Below are 23,371 nucleotides of genomic sequence, written 5' to 3' on the forward strand. Positions count from 1 at the left end.
GCTACTGAGTGTGATCCTCATTCCTTGTCATTTGGTCTTTTCAACTCTTGAGTTGCCATCCTGTCTCTCCCAGGAGCCTCCCTCAGCCCTACCTGGAGCTTCCTGGTCTTCCCTGGTGGTTCCCCATCCAGGTCCCCGTCAGATGCGTGTTGCAAATTTTGATCGGCATCATGTGCTGTCAAGTCATTTCTGACTTTAGGCGACCCTTCCCAGGGTTTTCCAGGCAGAGGATGCTCAGAAGTGGTTTCTCCCTTCTCTTCTTATCTGGGGGAACCCTGGGACTTCTGTGCAGCTGGCCCAAGGCCACCCCGGCTGGTTTTTCTCTTAGGGGGCCCAGTGGAGAATCGAACTCTCAATCTCTTGTCTCTGCAGCCAGAGACCTAAAACCCTGAGCTATCCAGCCAGCTCATCATCTTAGAAGCACAGAGCTGGAAGGGGCCCCTAAGGATCATCCAGTCCAGCCCCTGTCAAGGAGGCACCAAGGAGGGAATCAAACTCCCAACCTCTGGCTCCCCAGCCACTGAGTTATGATTAAGTCCATTTGGAAGAGAGTTGGTTAGATCCCCTTCGTTAAGCAGAGTGAACAGCAACAGTGGCCCCTGTGAGCATCAAAATCCACCTTACCGATCTCTTCTCTGGATCAGTGAGCCAGACAGCAGTTAAGCTTAATACTTAGGGAGTATATTTGACAGAAGGGCCTGTCCTAACTCGATAGAAGACCACAGCTCAAGCCTTGAACACATGGCCATTTGAAGTGGCACCAAAGGGAGAGAACTGCATCCCACAGGTGACACCAGATGCCCCAGAGAAGTGCACAACCTGGGCCGAGGCATCGCTGCTGTCTTCGGCCACCCTTGGCTTCCTCAGTCCACAAGCATCTCTCCCCCCCCCCCGCCCCCCGGGCCGGGCTTTGCACTATCCCTTCATGCCTTTCTGTCCAGCCCAGCCAACCCCTGTAGAGAAGGTTCTTCTGCAATGAGCTGCCAGTGGGAGTCATGGCAAAGAGGGAGCCATTTGGGAGCCCGGCTTTGGCCCTTTTGGAGAATTGAGTGGCGTTTGTGCTTTCCACCGACCTCCATCCTCTTCCCGCCGGCTCAAGGCTGCGTTCAGGAGCCTCTTTGGCAAACAGCGTTTGCCCTTTGCGTTTTGGCCTGATCAGAGCTCTCTCAGAAGCAGATTTTTGTGAAAATGAGATGCCGGGGAGGGGCGGGTTGCGAACTCAATTGGATTTCCTTGGAGGAAAATGCAGCCTGACAGCCTCATTCTCAGGCTGCGGAGGTTGCCTTTCAGGCAGCCGAAGCTCGGCTCCTCCACACCTCGCTTTGATTTAGGTGATGAAAAGTCACTCAAGAGGAATAACCGCTTCTGTTGTCAGGCAGAAACCTCTCCCTCTTCTTCCCAGCTTCTAAAAGGAGCGCTTCCTCCTCTCGTTTTCCAACCCCCCCCCCTCGTTCTCTCTCTCTCTCTCTCTCTTCAAAGTTCACACTGAGCCAAGCTGGCTGTAATCTCCAGAGTGTCTGCTCTCTCCTTTTTCCACGGCTTCCGTTGATGCTGCTCCCCATTCAGACGGAGACCAGTGTCTTTCTGTGTCGATCCTATCTGGGGATTTGGGGGGGGGGGGCTGAGCAGGCAGGATGGGCAGGGTTGGTTCCAAGGAGCTAATAGAAGATCTTGTGAACATTGTTCCTAGGAAAGCACATAACTTGTCTCATCGCTCCAGAACTTGCTAAAGGATAGGAAGGATTAAGGGGTTTACATCTGCTGGGCTTCCTTGGAAAAGAATTAGTGCACAGATCGCCTGACCTGAGAGGAAGGGGTGCTGCTTTCTTTTCTGCAGGGCTTCAGATTCGGAAGATGAATGAGAAGGAAGGAAGGAAGGGAACTCTTCTATGGCTGCATCTACTGGGTGCAGAAAGAGAAGCATGCAGATTTTAAAATCATTATTATTACACCTTCTGCCTGGGGAATTCTGGGACGTGTAGTTAAGCACCTGGAGGACAGACGGACAACCCAGCTGCTCTGCTAGAGCTGTTGCCACCTTGAGGAGCCCTTGGGGTTTCTAGCTTGGTGAGGGGCTTGAATTGTCCTCCGTGGTGCCAGGAAGGCAGTGGATCCCTCTTAGCACAGCCTGGTAAGGACCTCTCCAACCACAGATGCTAGGTTTCCTTGAGGACGGCGCTACCTCCGTTGAGGTGGCATCAGGCCGCGGGAGGTATTCAGTGAAGCTCCGCTCCGTGTCGGCTGCGGTTCCCAAACCTACCGACTCTGAAGCACTTCAAAGCTTTATCCATCCCATTGGGTCAACTCTGGGTTGCCAGAAATGAGCTGGTTTGGGCTTTGCCTTACTCTGTGCCCCCTTCCCCATGTGGGCCTTTTGGGGCCTGAAGGTGTTAGGTGCCAAAACGCCGCAGCTGCTCAGCAGAGCAGAAGGCCCTGCGCGCAACCTCCACGGCTCAGAGCTGAGCAAAAGGGCGGAAGGGGGGGGTCTGGCATGAGTCGGCCAAGATCGCCAGGGCCAAAGTGGACGCTCGGGTTTCCTCTGCAGTCGAGAAAAAGTGGCTGGAGGGACGCTCTTGCATCTGTGCACCGGCCCACAGGTGATGCAGCATCATCCTACAGTAGGGCTGTGGGGGCAGGAGGATACAGGTTCCATTTTCAGAGCAGCTTTCTCGAAATTTGGGGGAAGTCTTGGGTTCTGAATAGATGCAGGCACATTTCATTTAGTTTTGCCCGCATTTCATGTTTGCTTCAGGAGAGGGGCTTGGAGGGGAATCACTGAACAAGAGCCTTCAATTGTTTTTTTTTTCTTCCAAATCTAGGGACCCCAAACCCATGACCAGATCTTCCCCTCCTTTGCTATCCTCCTTGGCGATTTTTGAGGACTGGCATTCATTCTGCTCTCCCCTCCCTTCCCCAAGCAAAGGCTGAGGAAACTCAGAGATGATGAGGGAGTTAAAACGTTGTAATTCCAGGGTTTACCCAAGCCTCTTTTGAACATCTTCCGCCCATGCCGAGACACCCCAGAGCGCCCCAAACAACCTGGATTTTAATTACTCTGCTACATGCAAGAAGGGGCTGCCTGGCAGAGGATAAAATATTAATAAAACATAAAGCGTCAGCCTTGTTTCTGCTTAATAAGCATCCTTGACAATGCGGAGGACCGAGTTCCTGAGCAGTTCTAACAAGGATGGGTTAAATGATGGGTTTCCCCCTCCGTAGCATCCCTCCCTCCCTCCCAAAGGAGGGAGCTAAAAGGGAAAGGGAACATTCTGCAAAGGGGAGGTCTCCCCAAAAGCATGCAGCTTGGACACGAACCGAGGAAGGAGCCTCCGGCGGGCCTAAGCTGGTCTCAGACCCTTCCGGCCCCACCACACCGCCCTCCTCCAAGGTTTCAGCCAGGAGGCTGGATTTCAATCTCCCAGAAAGCAATCCCAGCCAGAAAGTAGACGAGCTGCTTGACCTTGCAATGAATGGGCTCTTTCATGATGCCGGAGGGGGGGGGGGGGAGACTGGCTCGCTTTTTATCCGAGCTTTCCAAACAGAGGTTGGAAGCCGTGCTTTTTCCTGGTCCAGTGGGGTTCAGCAAGATGACCTCTGGGGTTCCTCTTCAGCCTCTCCAGAGGTTCTTCCTTGGTGCAGAGGAACCCTAACCCCAGCCTTTTTTTTTTTTTACACTTCTCCCGCCTACCCCCTTAGGCCACCAGCTGCAGGATCCGTGAGCCCTCATCAGTCCCCAAGAGTCAGAGAGGACGTTTTGCCTTCTTCTTTTTCTTTTCTTGAATATAAAGGTTAATCCCACCGATCAGCTGGGGTGAGGGGGCCACAACCACGCAGGCCGAGGACAGAGCCCCAAAGTCTCTTGGCTGTCCACCATGCCCCCCCTCCCCGCCACTCCACATTTCCCTGGAGATGCAGAGGAAGGCCAGCGGCACCGCCTTTTGCTGCATTCCGAAATGGACAGACGGCGCTCTGGCCATCCGTCTTCCCAGCCTTCATGCCGCTGGCCCCGGCCCAGGACGGTCTGTGCTTTCCAGTGGCGGCTGGTCTCTCCCAAGCCTCAGCTTCTGCCAGCGGGATGTTTTTCATCAGAGGCGAACTCCGGCGGGACTGAATCTGGGGTCTTCTTCCCTCCCGCGAGGCTGAAGCCCTGCCAGAAAAATCTGTCCGTCGTAACATGCCCTGCGTATTGACTTCCTGTCGATCTGCCCCTGACAAGCAGGGGTTTTAAATTCCTCTTGGCATTCCTGCTTTTCCTGCATAGAAAGCCAGTTCCCTAAACCCATTGAACCAAATGCGATCGGTTTACCAATCAGGCTCAGACGTCAGTCAGTGGTGGAGGAATGATGGATGCAGTAGTCCTGCCTCTCCAATTCCTGGGCACCTCAGACTCGCTGGGAAAGATAACGATGCTGGGGAAAGTGGGAGGCAGCTGGAGAAGAGGGGAATCAGATAACGAGGTGGACTGGCCCAGGAAGGAAGCCCTGGGCTTGCTAGAGCTGTTAATGCCAGGACTTTGGGGAGGGCATTGAATCATAGGGTCACCGTAATTTGGGAGCAGCTTGATGGCCCACAACAACAACAACACCCTCTCCAGATGAGGCTCTTCTTGGTTTATCTAGAATGCAGAGTTGGTCTGTGGGTGGCGAGGCTCTCACGCTGCTAGAGAAAACGGAAGGCAGGCTGGCACTGGAGAAGCTGGCGAGATATCCTTTGGCCAGGCTAGGAGTGGTTTGCTAAGAGCCAGATTTTGGGAGGGACCGCCCCTCTGAAGTGGGGGAGACGCCCTGGAGACGGAGAGAAGGATGGCAGGAGGTCCTTTCTGTACCAATCCATGAGCATCCGGAAGGCTGTTTTGCTTTTTTCCCTGGTAGACCTTCCTACTGATTGGGAGTGGGAGTGGGGGGCAGAACAGCCATAGCAGTGCCCATTGAGGAGGGATTTTGTGCGGTCTGGCAGTCTCCCCCATAAGAGAAGAACCGGTCAGGCCATGCCCCGAGGCCCCAGGCTCAGCCCCAAGGCCACCGACCCGGTGCCACTTTGGCAGACTTGCAGAAGAGGTTGGCCTCTCGGGTCTGGGAGGGCAGCGCCTTTGACAGAGGCCGGCCTCTCCCCCTGTGGCTTCTTCCGCTCTCGAGGTTCCCATGGCTGGCCATTTGCTACCCCTCCCTCTGTGCCGAGCAAGGTCTAGGTTGGAGGGATGGGTGGGGTGGGAGGCTGGGGGTTCTCTCAAAGGCCAGGGCTTTTTTTGGGGGGGGGTACTGGTTGCCATGGTGCCACCTTCTCTGGGCAGTGAAATAGGGAGTGGGGGAGAAGGCAAGCCTTTCTGGGGGTTGGTGGCAATTTCGAGGGACCTGAGGTGTTTCACCCGAGGTTTAATGGCAATGATCAAACACACACACACACAGAGAGAGAGAGAGAGAGCTCTCTGGCCCTGAACCAGCTTGGAAGACTGAACTGGGGGCGGGCAGCCCTTCTGCCAGCGGCGCTCGCCTGCCCTAGGCAGCAGTTCGACAGGCGGCAGAGGGCCCGATCCGGCCGACCAGCAAGGCGGGGCGCGGGGCTGTTCCGTGGCGAGAGATGCCTTGGGGGGGCTGGGGGATTCCGCCTTTCCGCTCTCCGCGCTGGCGACCGGCGGGGCTTACCTGGTGGGGCCAGCGCGAGGGGCGCTCTGCCCATGCTCAGGGGAAGGCGCCGCTCTCCTGCAGAGGCTCCCGCCGCCGCGCTGCGGGAACGGTCCCGGGGCGCTGGTCTTTCCCTCTCTTCCCCCCTCCGCCTCCGCCGCCCCCGTCGGGGCCGCCGTGCCCGCAGTGCCGGTGCCTCCCGCGCCGCCCGCCCGCCCGCCTGCCCGGGCCAGCCTCTCATCCAAACCTCGGTCACGTAGGATTGCGTAGAAGCCGGAGCGAGAGGGCCAGGCGAGTCCCCGCCGGGCGGGAGGGTGGGCGGGCGGCAGCAGCCGCCGCCCGAGGCGGCGGGGACGGCTTCCCCCAGCCCAGCCCCCGGATCGGGACCCAAGGCCCGTCCCTTCCCTTCCCTTCCCGCCCCCCTCCCCTCTGCAGTACCGCCCCGGCGGTGGCCGCCAGGAGGGCTCGGGCGGCGGCGGAGGCTGGGCGGCTCGCGCGGCTGCCCTGGAGGGTCTGGCCTCGCCTGCGGAAGCCCCCCCCCCCGGGGCGAGGATCGGGGAAGGCGAGGATGCGGAGGAGCAGCAGCCGCTGGGGCAGCCGGGGAACGATGTCGGTGCTCCGGGGCGAAGACCCCCCCCCCCTCGCCCAGCCCCGGGATGCTCCTGTCGCCGCCGCCGCCGCCGCCGGAGGAGGAGCTGCGGGAGGCGGGAAGAAAAGGCGGCGGGGGGGGGGGAGGTTGTCGGGGGCGCGCGCGGGCGCGCTACCGCGAGAGAGCCCGCCTTCGGCCCCCTCCCCTCCCCTCCCTCCCCTCAGCTCGCCTCGCATCCCCGCAACAAGCGCCAAGGCAGACGGCGCTTCCTTCGCCTTCGGAGACGAAGAAGAAGCAGAGAGGAGGAGGAGGAGGAGGAGGCGGCGGAGAGGCGGAGGGGGAGTCCGGCCCGGCCGGCCCGGTGGAGGAGCCGGCGGCCCTTCGGGAGGGGCGATGAAGCGGGCCGGGCGGGCGCCCCTCGGGCCCCGCGGCAGCGCGGCTCAGCCCGGAGCCCCTCCTTGCCGGCGCCTGCGGAGCCCCCCGACACCCCCGGCCGAACGCGCTGCTGCCGCCGCCCCGTCGGACTCCGCCGCCGCCGCCGCCGCCGCCGCCCCTGCCTGGTGATGCTCCGCCGGGCCCTGCTGGCTGCGCCGGGGAAATAAGGGAGGCCGGGCGCCGGAGAGCCAGCCCGCCAGCCAGCCACCGACCGCCGCCGCCTGCAGCAAGAGCCGCCGCCGGGGATCCCTGGACTTGGCCGGCCTATCCCGGGCCCCGCCCGCCGGCCTTTCCGCGCGCAGCCCCCCCCCCCTCCGAGGTGCTGGTGCCGGGACTGGGAGCGCAGCTGCCGCGGGCCGGGCCGGAGCGGCGCTGGACAGGCGAGCGGGGCCGCCGCCGGGAGCCGCGCCGTCGGAGCTGCCGGAAGGGGCGCGGAGGGAGGGCAGCCAGGCGGGCGGCGCCGGGGGCCGGGGCCCCTTTCCTCCCCCCGGCCCGCGGGCTGCGGGGGAGGGCGAGCGCGGGGCCCCTTCCTCGCTGCCGTCGGGCCCCGCTTCCGCGGCGGCCATGGGGGCCCGGCGCCGCCGCGGGGGCGAGGAGGGCTAGCGGCCCCCCGTGACTGCCTTCCCCGCCGCCGCCGCCGCCTCCGCCCCGTCCGGCCATGGCGGCGGCCATCGCCAGCTCGCTGATCCGGCAGAAGCGGCAGGCGCGCGAGTCCAACAGCGACCGCGTCTCGGCCTCCAAGCGCCGCTCGAGCCCCAGCAAGGACGGGCGCTCCCTCTGCGAGAGGCACGTCCTGGGCGTCTTCAGCAAGGTGCGCTTCTGCAGCGGCCGCAAGAGGCACGTCCGGCGGAGACCAGGTCAGTCGCATCCCGACCCCCCCCCCCCCCGCCCGGCTCCCAGGCCCGTCCCGTCCGCCGAGGGGCGCCGTCGGATGCCCGGGATATGGGGGAGGGCGCGCGGGTGAATGGCAAGTTGTCAGGGCCTCCTCCGGCCGCTCCCCGAGGAAAGGCACCGCCCTGCAACTGGGATCAGCCGCGCTGATCTGCCTTGCCCTGCCCGCGGCGGCGGCGGGACTGGTGGTCGCTGGGACCGGCCTGTGCAGGGAGAGGGCCGTCGGGGAAGTGCCCTGCCCGGGGGTGGAGTGGGGGAGTTGCACGCCTTCCACGTTGTCAGCTGGAGGATGACGCTTATAGGCCAGCTGGTGGCCCCGGAGCAGAGGGGGTCACCGAGATGGCAGGGGCTGTGAACCGGAGGAGGATTCAGCCGCTCCCTTACTCAAGAGTAGCCCTCAGCGGGGCCAGAGCTGCTCTTGGCGCTTCTTGGGGCAACTTCAGGGATGCCAGTACCCACAGGGTTTCGACTGCGCTGAGTATTAGTTTCCAGATCGGTCTCTCTTTTTTCCAAGTTTAGGGCCATTTTGCAGGATACCAAATAGGACAGATAAGGAAGATATTCTAGATGTACACCTGAAATTCCATGGCTAGATGCAGCCAACGTGGTCATCTGTGCACTTTTTGCAACCAGGGACCTGGGGAAGGCCAGTGTTGCGAACTGAGGGTGGTGATGGTTTGGGTGGAAAGCTCAGGGTGAGGTGTGACACCCCCCCCACCTGCCTTTTTTTGCCCCTGGAATTCAGCTTCAGTTTGAAGGCTTTTGTGTGCCTAGTTCCAGGGGTAAAAAAAGTGGTGTGTTTCGGGGCAGGGGGAAATGCTGGTCCAGCTGTCTTCTTCAGATCTGCGAAATTGGGGGGGTGGGGGAACTTGCAGGCAAACTGAGCCACAACATGCACAAAAGCATGTTTGAGGGGCCCTTTCTGTTCCTCAGGTGTTTCTGACTTGCTGCAGAATTGCTCGGACATCAATGCATATCAAGTTCCGGGTTTATTCCAGCTCGGTCTCTTACTCTTGGTAGGGAGGCGAATCAGCATTGCTTCTGCACTTGGGCAGAGAAGGGAGCAGAGAAGGGAGCGCAGGAAAGCAGCCCTGAAACACTTGGGTTAAACTGTTGGTGGACTTCATTGCCTTTCTGTTAAATGGATTTTTAAAAGTGTCTTAACCATTCCTCACAGGATCCTGAGAAACTGGTGATGCAAAAGAATGAATTGTGTTTACTTGTTGGACCGGGTGGAACAAAGGCTGCTGGCCGTAGAAGTTCCTTTTCTGGCCTGGGTTTCCCCCCCCCCAAAAAGGGAGGGGTCACCAGAGAGACCCAGAGTGGCCAGGAGCAGAAGGGAGTTCCATGGTGCAGACAGAATTTATTTATTTATTAAACTTGTATGCCGCCCATCTAGACAATGTCTGCTCTGGACAGCTCACAACAAAAAAAGTAAAACAATTTAAAATGTAACAACAATTTTACAACAATAAACGATCATTCAAGATGGAGGATAAAAAGAAACGCGTTGGAGGTAGTGAGAAGGGCTGCGTAAAGGGATGCGAACAAAAGTAGGTGTTGACTGTGGGCTGTGAGGCAAATTCCAGCATCCCCAGGTGAGGTGGCATCTTTTGGAGGCCAAACCAGAAAGGCAGAGAAAAAGGTGGCCTCTGTTCTGCTCACCTTGATACGAATGGGCAGGTAGCAGCCTTCGCAGCGGCTCCCGTTTCTGAATCGATTCGTTCAGAGTAACTCTCACTCCCATCGCCCATTTCATAAAGTTCAGAACTGAAATCCCATGGAAAAAAAAAAAACCCAGACTTGTTTTAAAGGTCTGGGAGGAGCCCACCAAGAGAGCACCCTTTGCCCCCCCCCCCAGTCTTTCTTAAGGTTTACCCATGTCTGCTTCCACTCTTTCTTGTTCCTGGTGTGTGTGTGTGTTTCCGGCCAGGGGAGCATTGAGGAGAACCACACCCATTCTCTGTCTCCGTTGTATGGGGGAGTGCCGGCTGTGAGCCTAATGGGGAGGGGCAGCCAAGGAGCTCCCCAAAGCCATCTTGAAGGGATCCCCAGACCCGAAGGAGTTCATGTGGTCAACGCCAAGGTGCAGATTCTTTGCTGGGTTGCCTGGGCAGGGGTCTTGACCCATCTTTTCTGCCTGCAAAAAAGATCTGGAGCCGATGGGAAAAGAAACGGGGACGTTCCCACCAAGAAGCAGGAATTGTTGGCTTCTGTGGGGCCACGTTTGGTCTCTTCTCAGGAAGGCGTTGCCTCTTTGCCTTCGGAGGACTCGTGGCTTCGCATCGGGAAGGTGCTTTTCCTTACTCAACCCTGGTTTGTGGGCAGGACTGCTTCCATTTCTGGATGCTCCTGCGTTTCATAGCACAGTTCAGACATGGCTGAGATTTTTCTTGGCTTTAGCCAGCCAGTCTCTAGAAGAAAGAGGGGCAGGCACCCATCTTTCAGCAGTTATGTCGCAGAGTGGGACAAGGACAAGAGATGGGTTCCCCACCCAGTACAAGCTCAGATGTGCCTCTTTTTTTGGCTCTGGATCTCTCTTTCTCTGTCACACACACACAGACACACAGACACACACACCCCACCTGGCTCTGAGCTTCAGCTGGGCTTCTTGCTCAATCCTGCAGGATGTTTTGGGATGCTGCAAAGCCACGCACTTGGGCTAGTTCTAGGCCTATCTCCCAGCCCTGCCTCCCCCCCCCCCGGCCACCATACCCCCTGTTTCAGTTCCTTCCTGTTATGTTTTACCCCTTGGGATTTCAGATTTTATTCCCCCAGAACAACTGGCAGACAGCATCTTTTAGAAAGGAGTGGAGAGGCCTCGAAGCCCAGCAAGAACCGCCTGGCCACGCTGACTGGCCTGTCTTTGGGCCCCTCCCAGGAGAGACCAGACCGGACGAGATCCGACTGGAACGGATCCAGGGCATATTGCTAAACATCCGTTGGGTGGATTCTCCACAGTACCGTGAACTGAGGGTCCTTCCCGTTCTGCACCCACCAGCTGGGCTGGCACACAGGATGCGCTCCTGGGATCATCCTATGAGTGTTGTTGCCTCCAAGGATTTTTGCCCCCTCCGCTGGGACAGCAGAGTTGGTCGCTCAGCACTCTTAGGGGGTCTGAACTGGACCCATGGAAAGGAGACCCCACCGGCTGGCCTGCAGCCTCCAAAGAGAGAGAGAAGAGAAACGGCAGAGGCCGGAGCCGACTCCAGGGCTCGTCTCCCTCTCAGGGAAGGGTCAGGAAGGGCTGGTGCATAAAAATGGGCTGGTGTGGAATCGGCTTCTGGAGTTGAGCAGCTCCTTCGCGTGGGTAGGGGGAGGTGCTTCTTAGAGGTGCTTAAGGGCAGAATCCTCTTCGGTACCAGAGGGGCATCTTAGGCTCCCCATATGTGCTGCCTGCGCCACTGTGTGCCACGGACACGCCAGCCTTTGGCCAAGGGGCCGAAGATAGGAGGAGCTGGCATTTCCCGTAGAGGCAGCTTGGTCTCTCTTGCAGGATTTTTGGATGCCAAGGAAGACAGGGATGCCAAAGGGTGCTTCCTCCTGAGTAAGGCTGTGCGGGGGGGGGGCGGAGGTCGCCCAGGACGGCCACCCCTGAGGGGCAGCCACGAGTGTCTGAGGCTTTAGGCAGGGTGCCTTCTTAGCCCAGCCTGGAGGTCCCCCGGCTGAGCGCTTAGCCAGGCCCAGCCCTGCTTGGCTTCCAGAAGCGCGGTCAAGCAGGTGAGTTCAGGGTGCCTGTGATCACTCCGTCCGCTGCCCCCCCGGCAATGGTGTGGGCAAGAGGGGTGGCTTTTGAAGGATGCCCTTCTTTGAGGCAGGAGTCTCTCTTGCTGAAGGGATTCCCCCCCCACTTGGGATTGTAGTGGAGGGGGGGGCACTGTTGGCATTTTCTCCCTTCCGTCAAGCCCCTTCCAGACTCGGTGCCTTTTCTCCTTCTGTTCTAGGGTCCCAAGAAGGGCCCGGGGCCAACACAGGACAGGGTGGTGGGGGCAAGGTTTTCTGTGGCATCTGTGACAAGGCCCAGACACAGGTGTGGTGAAGGGGGGGCTGGCCGTTGGCAGGGGAGGGCCCGCTTTGCGTGTGGTGCCGGTGAAGAGTGGAGGCGCAGGGCAACCCGCCCCCTTTCCCCTTCCGCGGCATGGCTCTTTTGGCCCAGGAGCGTTGCTGGTGAGGGGGTGGGAGAAAACTGCCATTCTAGGTGGGTGAGAAATAATCCTTTCTGGGTGCAGCATGGCATCAGCAAATGAAAAGGCCTCCCATTGCTAAAGGATCAAAGGAAAGAGCTGATTCGGGGGGGGTGTCACCCCAGAGCGGCAGAATATTCGAATAATGGTGTTATTCATTCTCTCTCTCTTTCTCTGCTTCTGTCTCTGGATATGTGTGTGTGTGTGAGTGTGTGTGTGTATGGATGTGTGCGGGGGTATTAATCCATTATTCTGTGTGTGGTTGCTACCGGCATCGCACCGCTGTTAAGGGATTAAGACATTAATCTCTCGTCTCCATAGTGGAGGCTATTAATATTAGCAGCCACGGTGAGGCTCATATTTATATAGCAAGTCCAAGGAGGTCCGAGGGCTTCACCAGCTCTCTTGTCAGTAATCCTTCCCACTGGCTTGTGAGGTAGACCTGGGTGGTTTGTCTTCCATGGCCAGTGTGAAGGGATTAGGGTGTAATGCAGAAGCAGAAGCTGCTTTAGGTTGGTTTTTTTCTGACCCCCCCCCCGGACTCCACGGCACTCAGTTTTGTTTTGGAACCGGAGGACCACCCTGTAGGGTTGTTGTGAAGACTCATGTCCTTGCGGAGGGGGGAGGGATCTTCCTGACATGCCGCTGGGAGCAAATGCGGTTGCTACCATTGGCTTTTTTCCGGAAAGATGGCCATGTTGAAACTTACCCCCTTTCTCCTCACCTTTTTCTATTTCCAAGACGCCCCTGCTCTGCCTCGTTTTGTGTTGACTTTCTGTAAGGACGGGGTGGGGCCCCCCACTCCAAGGAGCTGAATTGGAAGCTTCAGACTTCGCCCCCACCCCCACCTCCTCCACGCTGTCCTTCCATGACGGTTCCTGCTAGACCTCAGCATGCTGCAGACCTGCGTTTTGCGGAGTAGCACGTGGTAGACGTATCTGTGTCTCTGTGGTGCCAGTTCTCTCAATAAAGCCAGGCAGATGGTGAGGGTGGTTGGGGCGGCGGTAGGGAGCCAGACTGCCCGGTGCACCATCATGCACCATCTGCCTGTGTAGGCAGTCTGTCACACCCCTGAGTCCCATCAGAGAGAGAGAGAGAGAGAGAGAGAGAGAGAGAGAGAGAGAGAGAGATTCGAGTCAAAGTGATACCATTTATTAATTCTTTTTCAAATGCAAGGCAGTACAGGATGAGAAGATGGGTGTCAAGGGCTCGTCCAGCATCCTGGGGCTCCAGCAAGCATGGGTCGCAGAGCAATGGGTAGAACACTGCAATGTCCTCCTTGTGTCTTTCGGGGGAGACTAAGAGTGTTACTTCCCATCAAATACAAAGACCAAAGGGAGGGGGGAGAGAGAGGAACAGGGAGAGTTGAACATCCCTGTATTCTTGGAGGGGTCGGACCCTGTTGGTGTTGTCCTGTGCCGCCCAGTCACGTCTGGCTTGCTGTGACTTTATAAATGAGGCACCTCCAAAATATCTTGCCCTCAACAGGTCTGCTCAGCTCTTGATGAACACAAACCTTCTCTAATTCCTTCATTGCCACCCTTCTGAGTCTCAGCCTTCTCCTGATTTCTTGGCTGCACTCTCCACTCGGACGGATTGAACCAAGGTCTACAGAATTCTTCCCTATTTCAGTTTCTTCACCATCAGTTCTAAAGTTGTGTATTTCTTCTTAGTCATGAGGATTTTGGTCTCATTCACATTCAACTGCAGTCCTGCTTTGGCACTTTCTTCTTTCACTTTCTCTAACAGACGTTTCCCGTCGTTGCTGCTTTCTGCCAGTAAGAGGGTGCCGTCTGCATCTTTTAGATGACGACTGTTTCTTCCACCGATTTTCACTCCTCCTCACATCTGAATCTAGTCTGGCTTTCCATATGACATGCTCTGTGTACAGACTGAACATACGAGGAGATAAAATGCATCCTTACCTGACGCCTTTCCTTATAGGAGACCTTCCTGTCTCTCCCTGTTCTGTCCTGACTGTAGCTTTTTTATCCAAGATGCCAGTTCCACATTGGGACAATCAAGAGTCAAGAACAGCCGAGAGTTTCTCATGATTTACATCGTCAAAGGCTATAAGGAACAGTCCTGGAACTTTTCTGTGTGTGTGGGGGGGGGAACAGGTTTCCTCGTTTTCCCACTCGCTGCCCAAGCCTTGCGCTTGGCTAACCTTCCATTGCCTACTCGAGTTCTGACCCACCTTGCAGGGCGTTTGTGAGGATGTAACGGGGAGGAGGAGGAGAACCACCCACGCTACCTTGAGCGTCTTGGAGGAGAGATAGGCTATAAAGATGGCTTACCTTTATAGACATAGAGTCTATACCTCTTTTGCTTGCGTGCTGAATCCTGGGATTCGTGGCCTGTAGCGTGAGAAGGTTCTAGGGATCTGGAGGAAGGAGCCTGCCTCTTCTTTGCTGTTGGAACAGCCTTTCCCTTGGGGGGCGTCATGGTGGGGCGGTTGCAGGGTGGGGGGGGGTCTACGCCCTTAGCGGCTGCATGAAGGGGAGCGAACAAAGGCATTGCTCTCCGGAGCGGGAAGACTTTGAGTCAAGGCACCCAGCAAGGACTTGGGGGGGGGCACCAGACTCGAGAGCCCCCTGGCCTCCCTCAGGGCACCCAGCTTGGCCAAGCCTTCTCCCGCGTCACCTTTTGCATAGCAGCCGTTTGCTAGTCCAGGACGTGAACTGGCTCTAGGTTGCCATCCCTTCACCCAGCTGGTCTGAACTGCCCTCTTTGCAAAACATCTGACTGGCTGTCTCTCCTTTGTGTTGTCCGTGGCCACAGGTGAGGGGATTTATTTATGCACAAAGCTTGCAAATGTTCTGCTGGTTTTGACTACAACTCCCAGAATCCCCCCGCCAGCACAGCCTTCTGTGGAGCTCCAAAAAATGAAGCCAGTTCAGACTTGGCTGATTTGTGCCTGCCATGCGAGGGGAGGGAGGGTAGAAGACGGCTTGCTAAGGCCCTCCCTCTTGCTGAGCCAGGATTGGGACCTAAGCAAGACTAGCGCCAGAAGGATCGTTGGGCCAGCACTCCCAGGTGTCCTTGGCAGGCAGGACCCGCATGGTTTGGCTCATGGGCTGGAACGCAGGCCACGTTTTCTCTCTGCCCTTCTTCTGCAACAGGGTGACTTGATGCCCCCCCCTTCGGAGCACCCCCAGTTTTAAAGCTGTTGGATCAGGCACCTGCAGGCTGTCCTTTTTGGACTTGGGATCCTGTAAGGTCCGTCCTGGAGGGCTTGGACCCAGGCTGGTTGGCACCAGCACTCAACGAAGGCCCAGCTGGGGGCGGACTTTAGAGGGAGAAAGTGGTGTGGGAGAGGAGTGTGGGCACCGCAGGAGAGCCAAGCCTCCGCTCAGCCCCTTGGCGACCTGGGTGATCCGAAACGCCTTGGGTGGCCCTGGGCCACTCGTGGCCTTTCAGCCTGTTCTGCCCTACAGGAGGGAGGTTGTCGGGACAGAGCAGGGAAGGGGGGGAGGTAGACTGTGCATCCCAACCGGCTTTCATTTGGAGGAAAAGTGGGATGTCGAAGATGGTGGTGGTAGAAAATCCCAAAGAAGAGCAGCGGGTGGGGCAAAGAGCCCCTTCCTTCCTCCCCCTTGCTCTCTGATCGCTCCACCAGCAGCTCAGCCTTGTGGTGTCAGGCATTGGCGCCATTCAGTGGGGCAACCCTCTCACCCCTCTCCGAAGACTCATCCATGGGGTTCGCTTGGCGCCTTGTGTGCCGCGTGGTCTGCTTGTGTGATCGTGAGCCTCCAGAGAGTGTGATTGTGGTTGCGGCATGGAGTGGAAATGGCTGGAGCCTCCCCGGGGTGGATGGGATCCTGAATGGTCGCCGTTCTGTGTGTTCTCCGGCGCTGTCATTGTCGACACCCGTTTATACCGGGAGCCCTTTGAGCCGGCAGAAACGCAGCCAGCCCAGCGAGAGTCCCGGGGAAGACGGCGATTAGTTTCAAAAGGACCGTGTGGGTGGTGCGTTTCTCTGCTTCTCTGAACAGAGGCAGCGGAGACGCAAATGGCAAAACAAATATTGCGGAGCAAATGGCATTTTCTGCTGGAGCTGCCGCCTTCACGTGTCCGTGGCTCACGTGTTCCGTCAGCCCGGGTGTTGGTGGCCGTGGCGAGGAAAGCCCCAGCCTTGCAGGCGATGGGGTGGCGGGGGGTGGAGGAGGAGGAGGGGGAACCCGTCGGGAGAGGAACAAAACGGCGGATCTCCGAGTCTGGGGCGAAGGGTGCCCCCGTTAGGGTCAGGATGGCTGCCGGCTCAACATCTAAACAGACAGCTCCCATGCCTTTGGTTTCTTTTTTCTTTTTAACAACTTAATTAAGATTCACAGAAATGAAAGAGGACATACATCCAGGGTGACTGTCTTGCTTCTCAGTTTTTTTTTTTTGTAAAAGTGTTGATTCTGTAGAGATGTTCCTTGAACATAAACTAGCTCTTATTTTCTTTTTCTGTTGAAAATGTGCCAAACGTGCACAGTCAGTTTGGCACTGGCGGCAGGAGACTCAAATCTGCCCCCCCTTGCTTTCAGCATAACTGTTTGTGATGTTATCTAGTTGTTACCAGTAGGGGACACACACACCACACACACACACACACCCCAGGCAAGAGGGCTTGTCTGCCTCCCACGGGCTTTGTGGCCGCCCACGAAAGGAGCAACCCCAGGGTCTCCCAAGAGGGCATCTGTCAGAGTTCCTCTGAGCACCAAAGGTGGTTGGTGGTTGGAGAAATGGTGCCGATCCTTTTGAAGGAAGTGGGGGAAACTGGGGCAGAGATCAGGAAGAGCTGAAGCCAAGGGCCTGGCAGGAGATGCTTGTCCTCAGGGCAGCCCTGCTCCGAAGCCCTCTTTGAAGGCAACTGATGGCTCAGCTTTTTTTCCAAAAGCTTTCAGGTTGATCCAAGTTCTGGGTGATGATTCGAGGCATTTTCTTTTTTTTTGCAGAATCTGCACCAAATAAATCATTCTAGGGAGACACTTCCAGCAGAAGGAAATTCCAGAGGCATTCTGAGCCAGCCATCTCAGAAAATTGTCTGAGTTGAATGTGCCAATAACTTCCAAGTAATGAAATGAGGTTGTCACCTGTTTGCTTGAATATTGCATCTGTTTTTGTTGCCACATCTCTTGCAAGCCTGACTTACCCGTGCCAGGGTGTGAGTCCTTTGGTGGCCGGCTGTGGGTTCACGGAATGATCACCAGCCCTGGATGGGGCAGGGAGCGGGAGAGATTTTCAGCAGCAGACGATTGATAAGCTGTGAAAGGAAAGGGCAGCGTGATGGAGGTGGAGCACTGCAGAGATTTGAGAACAGGAGGGACCGGACTTTGGAAGACAGGGAAATGAGGGGAGGGTGGGCAGGTGAGGATGGGTGCCACCCTTTAATTTAGAAACAGCGCTAGCCGGACAGGAGAACAGTCTCTCCACACCCATGGATTATTCTCTCCTTGGCCTCCACTTGCTTTTAGGTATCCTTAGGAAGTCTGCGAATCTTGTTTTTCCTGTGAAATGCTGCTCACTTAGATATTTTTTTTATTGTCCTCTTCCTCAACAGCCACTAGAACTGATGTGAATTACATATTTGTATGTGTTTAATAAATGCCAGTCCTGCCTTCCTCCAACTTTATTCAGGGTGGCAGGCATTGGTGTTTCTCCCTCCCCCCCTCCTTTTATCCTCACCACAACTTGGTAACGCAGGGCCGGTGCGCGACCGTCCCAAGGTCACCGAGAGCCAAGGTCAGTCAAGCCGAGAGTTGCACTCTTGCCTCTTGTTATCCAACTTGAGCTTCCTGTTGTGTGTGTGTGTGTGTGCTCTTTAGGTGAAGCCACTTCTGGTGACCCCCCAGGTGTTCGAGGAGTGGTTTCCTGTGACTGTTGCCCTCCGAAAGCTTCCAAGTGGGGGTTCAGGTCGCCCCACCCACATGAGTCACTGTGTCCATTGCACCACACTGGCTCTTGGGTGTAAGGTGTGTACGTATCTGTGTGTGTGCATGTGTGTGTGCGTGCGCTCAGAACTGGCTGTATGTGAAGCAAGATGCTGAATCTATAGGGACCTCGTGGGTTGCTGAGTAGTTGTCGATTTTTCTCCGAATTCCCCTCTGCCAGCCCCAGGGGAGTCTTTATCCTTGTCTGGGTTTCTGCTTCTGTCCTCCGTGGGAGCAGCTGGTGACGTTCCAGCATCCCGCTGAGCGGCTGTGGTTAGTGGGGCGGCTAAAGCTTTGTCCGCAGGCAGCTAGAAAAACAGGGAGCATCATCAGTTGTGCCATTGCTTCCATTTTTTCTATTTATGTTGTATTTAGTTCTGTGTAGTTTATTTTAACTGTCTGTAAAGCACCCAAAACAGTGCTCTGGCAGTAACAAGGTGGCATATCGATGAAAGTAATAAATAAATAAAAGCATCACAGTTATGTTCCTGGCCTGCAGCCAAGGGGTTTTGTGTTATTGACAAAGGGGGAGCTTGCAGGAGTAGCCCCCAGAGTTCGGGTTTCTGTATCTGCACTCGGGGTCCTTGCCTCTGGCTAGGAAAGGTTGGGCTCCTGCATTCTGTCCAATAAAGAGTGTCTGGACGGTGTTACATAAAGTGATAGGAGGAAGGGGGGGGCCCAGAGACTCCCAGCGTCAAGGGCTTCCGTGGTGACAATTGGAGATGCCGCTCTTGTGAACGGTGGCTCTCAGGATGCCCAAGAGAGACGGCCTGAGCCTCGGGTGGTGGGACGTGGAGATGATGAGGACCCTGCCCACCTTTTCCTCCTCTGTAATGCTTGTCCTGTTAAGGACAGCATCCCAGTCCAGGGAGGCTAGGAATATCAAGGGAAGACGTAGAAGCACCCTTTCTGTGTGGACATGGACTGTTTGACCCCCCCCCCCAATGAGTCCCAGAGTCATGGTTTAGTTCAAAATGGGACTCAGTGCAGCAGGTGATTCTGGAAGCAGAATGCCACCCATCCGTCCAGCGACATGCAGTGGGGTGGAGTAGGGTGGGGTGTTCCTCCTGGTTGGGCTGTTTTTCTAGAGCCGGCAGGGATCCTGGAGAGGTCTCGGTCCTTAGCAGGCCGTCCTGCCTTCTGTCCGGGGCACCGTGGGCCGGCCTGGCAGAAGCGGAGGAGAACATCCGTAGGGGTTCTCTTGCTCTGCTCCCCTGAGCAGTCCACGGCGCCCCTTGCCAAGATGCGGGTGCAGCTCTCTGCACGGTCTGTGGAGGAAGAGCATATCCCCCCCCCCCCAGCCGGCTGCAGGGAATGCAGGAGGAAGCTGAGAAGGGGGTGCTGGTTTTATTGGATCAGGTCTTTACCTTTGTGTCACTTTCAAGAACGTCACTGTTGTCTCGGCGGCTCCATGGCCAATTGTCTGGGTTGGGCTGGGGGAGTCTGGCCCTGAAGCAGACCCCCGGGGGTGGGGGGTGGGCTAAGGGTTCGTTTGGAAGGCGTTCCCCACATAAGCTCCGTCTTGTGGGAAAAGATAGAACTTTTCTTCCAAAAGTGTGGGCTGGAGTATCAGAGGTGGCCGGGGGGGGGGGATTTTTAAGGTGGTGTTTTTTTTAAAAAAAGAAAAAGGCCATCTTCCGTGGCAGAATGTGAGCCAGGACTCTCTTGCCCCTCTGTGGGGCTTCACGATTCGCCCTCTCTCTCTGTCTGTGCCTTGCATCTGTTCAGATACAGGGTAGACACAAGGGTGGGCGGCTGTGTCGTAGAATGGTAGACGACAGGGGTGAGAGACCCGAAGGGCGGTTCAGGCCCAACCCCTTGACGAAAAGAGGTCCAGCCTCCCCGAGAGCCAGCCGTCGAAGCTCTGTTTCAACCCTTGCCTTGAGGGAGAGTCGAGCCCCTCTGGAGGAAGCCGCTCTCTCGCTCGCTCTGGGGCCTCTTCCTAAGGTTGAGGAGACATCTGCCTTTCTTTTCACGGAAATGTATTACTTTTGGAGTTCTGCCTGCTGGAGCTGCAGAAAACCCGCCACTGGCAGCGCGTGCCTTGGCAGCTCGGTTCAGGAGGCAGAAGACATGGAGAGACCAACAGACTTGGGGGAAAGGCTCCCGTTTGCTGCTGCTGCTGCTGCTGCTGCATCCCTTTCCAGCTCACTCACAGATCATGAGGCTGCGAGTTCCAGTGATCTGTCTGTGGGGAAAAGGGAACAGGCAGCAGTGGGCTAGTGGGGGGAAGCTAGGTTGAGGCCAGGCAGCCCCCCCCCACTTACCCCCACACCAGCCAACACTTTCATATTTATTACTTTCCCCAACACCAACCTTCCTCCCTTCCTCCCTTCCTTCCTTCCTTCCTTCCTTCCTTCCTTCCTTTCCTCCTTCCTTCCTTCCACTCATCATCTCCTTCCTCCCTTCCTCCCTTCCTCCCTCCCTTCCTTCCTTCCTTCCTTCCTTCCTTCCTTCCTTCCTTCCTTCCTTCCTTCCTTCCTTCCTTCCTTCCTTCCTTCCTTCCTTCCTTCCTTCCTTCCTTCCTTCTCAATCAAGGAGACTCGCAGGATCTCCTTTGCCAAGGGCTGCTGTCTGGAGCCACAAAATCACAATCCTCAGACCGGGCTCTTTTCCCCCACCCCACCCCGAAGTCTTTTCCAATTGTACCTTTCTTCCCTCCCTCTCCCCCTCTCCATGACACATAGGGGGAGGGAGCTGGGGCGTGGGTGGCGGAAACTGACCTTTAAAATGCAAGAGTGGGGAAGAAGGTTCATGGGCTTGAGCCAAGCGGGCGGGTGGGCGGGCTGCCTTCGGCGCTCCCAGAGGAAGTGACAGAGGAGGGTTTGAACCGGCAGCTCTGGCAGGACAGGCTTTGCCGGATGCTGATTGAACCACGGTCTTGTTTGATCAGAGGTTGGGAGAAGTTACTTCTTTTGGAAAACAGCTCCTAAAATCTCCCAGCCAGAATGCAGGCTGGAGGATTCTGGGACCAGTAGTCCTAGCTGTGAAGTTGACAAGGGGTGGGTGGAAGGCAACCTGCGTTTTCGGAAGCAAATTTGTGAAGGGCCCAAGTTGTGTTGGGCAGTTTCCTTCGACTTGGGTATCTCAGCTCACGGGAAGGGCAGGACTGTAAGGGAGGGGACGAGGAGCACGTCGCCCTTGATGAGCCTTCCTGGGTGTTAAGGTCCTCAGGAGACGCCTTTCTCTCAGTCCCGCCACCCTCACCACTTGCAGAGGGCCTCCTCCGTGGCTGCTCCCGGAGACTTTGGAACTCCCTGCCACTGGAGGCCAGCCTGGCCCCATCTTGGCAGACATTCTCCAAGGAAGACCTTTCTCTTCAGGCCAGTTTTCCCTCAGGGGCTAGCAGCCTGAGTGAGGTTTTGAAACATAGGGTTGTTCCTTCCTGCTTTGAATGTGTTTTGGGGTTTGCTTTTGTTTACCATCATTTAGGGTGAGGTTTGTTGGATCTTTGTAAGGATTTAAGGGATTGGAGACTATACTTCTGTTAATGCAGCCTAAAATAGCATTTGCCTGGCTCACATTTGGGGGCATCAACCACCACTGTTCAGAATCCGGGCCCCCGTGGGGTCTACAGTTGTAGAAGAACCGAAGCGCTGTGCCACGTGATGGGTGACCACAAAAGCTCATGTTGTCTTAACATTTCATGGTCTTGACGGTCCCGTGCGACGTCATTTCTTTAGCCACATTTGTATCCCTCAGTAGCAAAATATAAAGGTACTGGGATAATTTGTATTTTGAAGGCCAGCATGGAGCAGGGATAGAGGGAAAAATCAGGATTTTTAGGTAATGGCCTGCACCCCGCCGGCTTTCCTGTGTGTTGGATCAAGGGCTGAAAACCTTAGTCTTATTCATTTGTTTGTTTGCAATGAATTTGCAATGTGCATTTGATCAAAAATGGTCTATCTGAACATTTTCATTTGTTTTTCATTTTACCCAAATCTCAGGTACATCCATACTTTTAGATTGTGCAGCGGTTTGGTACAGGGAAAGAGCGGAAGCAAGGAAGGAGGACAGACAGACAGACCCTGCCTTTCTCCCCTGCTGTGGCCACCCTCCCTCCCCCCTTTTTTGCACACAGATGTGTGATGTTGACAAGAGGCTCCAGGGCTCTGTCTCCGTCCTCTGCAACCTGCCGCCAACCATCCACGGTGCGACCTGTCTTTTTGGACACTGGCTCTGCTTTTGAGACCGAGGAGGGTGGGTGGGGGGGTTCACTTGGGTTTGCCCAGCATTCACACACACTCTGCAGATCAGGCAGGAGGGTTCTCGAGGCTGGTCTTTGTATTCCTGCCCCATCAGACCACGACACCACCCTGGGTCCCCTTTGCAGGAGGCTTTAAATTGTGTGTCTGTAGACGTGTGTGTCTTAAGAGACGCTGCCTTTCCTTTCGGGTCACTCCAGAGACCCAAGATGGGCCCAGGATGGGCACTCAGAGAGTTCAGCCTCCTCCCTCATAAATACGGCCGTCTACAAGCGCTGATGCTCACAGGCCATCATGGTCGTGATGTTGGATTTAGAGGACAGCAGGGGTGGGCTGAAGACTAAATTCATTAGCCAAAGTTGCTTCCCCCCCCCAACTGCATGGTTTTATACCTCCCAAATGAATAGTGCATATTTGTCTTTCAGAACACCCTGTTCTTTTGGTGCAATGTGCTTTATAATTATTCTTCTTTGTCTGCATGGTTATTTATTGCCGTGGTTGGATGTGATAAAAACACAACACTTCATAATCCACCGAAGTGGAAGAACGGGGGGGGGGAGGGGGTTGTCTCTAAAGGAGGGACCTCCCCGTCCCAGAGACGGGTTCTGTGGATGCCCCCCATCCTCCCAAGTGGATCAGAGCGGCTGGGCTTCTCAATGGGGCCTGAGGTGGATGGCAAACAATGAGCGCTGCAGCCGAGGGCTTGGCTGGATGACCCATGTGGGTCTCTTCCATTGTGATGGAGAATCCTGTGATTCTGCTAAAAATTCCACCTTCTGGTCACGTTTTCCCCGCGCCTGTAGGGGCCGGGCTGGCTGTGGTACCAAGGACATTTCGCGAATGGCTCTCTCTTTCTCTTACATGTGCCGGTGGAAAATCTATGACAGGTGTGAACATTGCATGAAGGAAATGAGGAGTCGGAGGTGGAGTCCTCCTGCAGACACACACGGACACCGCGTTTGTGTCGCCGGGAACTAGCGTACCCGGTCAGCTGAACCGAGACCTCCGTAGAAAGCCTTGAGAGTCGGATCTGTTTTTCTCTTTGCTCAACGGGTTATGTTCCTAATGGACACGTTGAGGGCGAGGAGCTGTCCGGGGGGCACCTACTTGCCTGAGAGGGGGTGATCTTCCCTCTCCCACCTTGAAAATATAATGGCAGGAGGGTTTTGCGGTGGTTTGGGTGTTTTTTTGGGGTCACTAGAGTGGCAGTGACCTTGCTTTATAGATTTTTGACGATTAGAAGCTGCTGGCTGGGTTGTTGTCTGCGTCTCTAGTCAATCAGAACAGAATCAAGGCCACCCATCGTCTCATGAAGAAGGAGTGGCTTTTGGAGAATCCTTCACAAACCTACAAGAAAGCCCGCAGAGAACCCAGGAACGGTCCCATCCAGACTTAATCCACAACTCTGTGTCCATTATGAATGCAGGCCATGGTGGTGGCTGGCCATGATCATCTCAGAGAAGGACCTCATGGATCATTTTTGGGGCACCCCCTGCTCCGCCAGGGCTGGCTTCCGGCTCTCGGGTGT

At 56.3% G+C, this 23,371-nt stretch overlaps 1 protein-coding gene across 3 annotated transcripts in view; it reads left to right on the plus strand.

The window, feature by feature from the left end:
- FGF12 (fibroblast growth factor 12) overlaps window positions 1-23,371 on the plus strand; it is a 216,904-nt gene that overhangs the window by 119,886 nt on the left and 73,647 nt on the right. Inside the window, exon 1 of one of the 3 annotated variants that reach the window (XM_072996385.2) lies at window positions 6,914-7,502. The exons of the other annotated variants lie outside the window; for them this stretch is intronic. Coding sequence (XP_072852486.2) covers window positions 7,304-7,502 — 199 coding nt within the window. The 5' untranslated portion in view covers window positions 6,914-7,303. Of the gene's footprint in view, window positions 1-6,913; window positions 7,503-23,371 lie in introns of those variants that run through there. 3 annotated transcript variants of the gene reach the window in all.

The sequence above is a fragment of the Pogona vitticeps genome, chromosome 3 (assembly GCF_051106095.1).
Source record: "Pogona vitticeps strain Pit_001003342236 chromosome 3, PviZW2.1, whole genome shotgun sequence".
Taxonomy (NCBI): domain Eukaryota; kingdom Metazoa; phylum Chordata; class Lepidosauria; order Squamata; family Agamidae; genus Pogona; species Pogona vitticeps.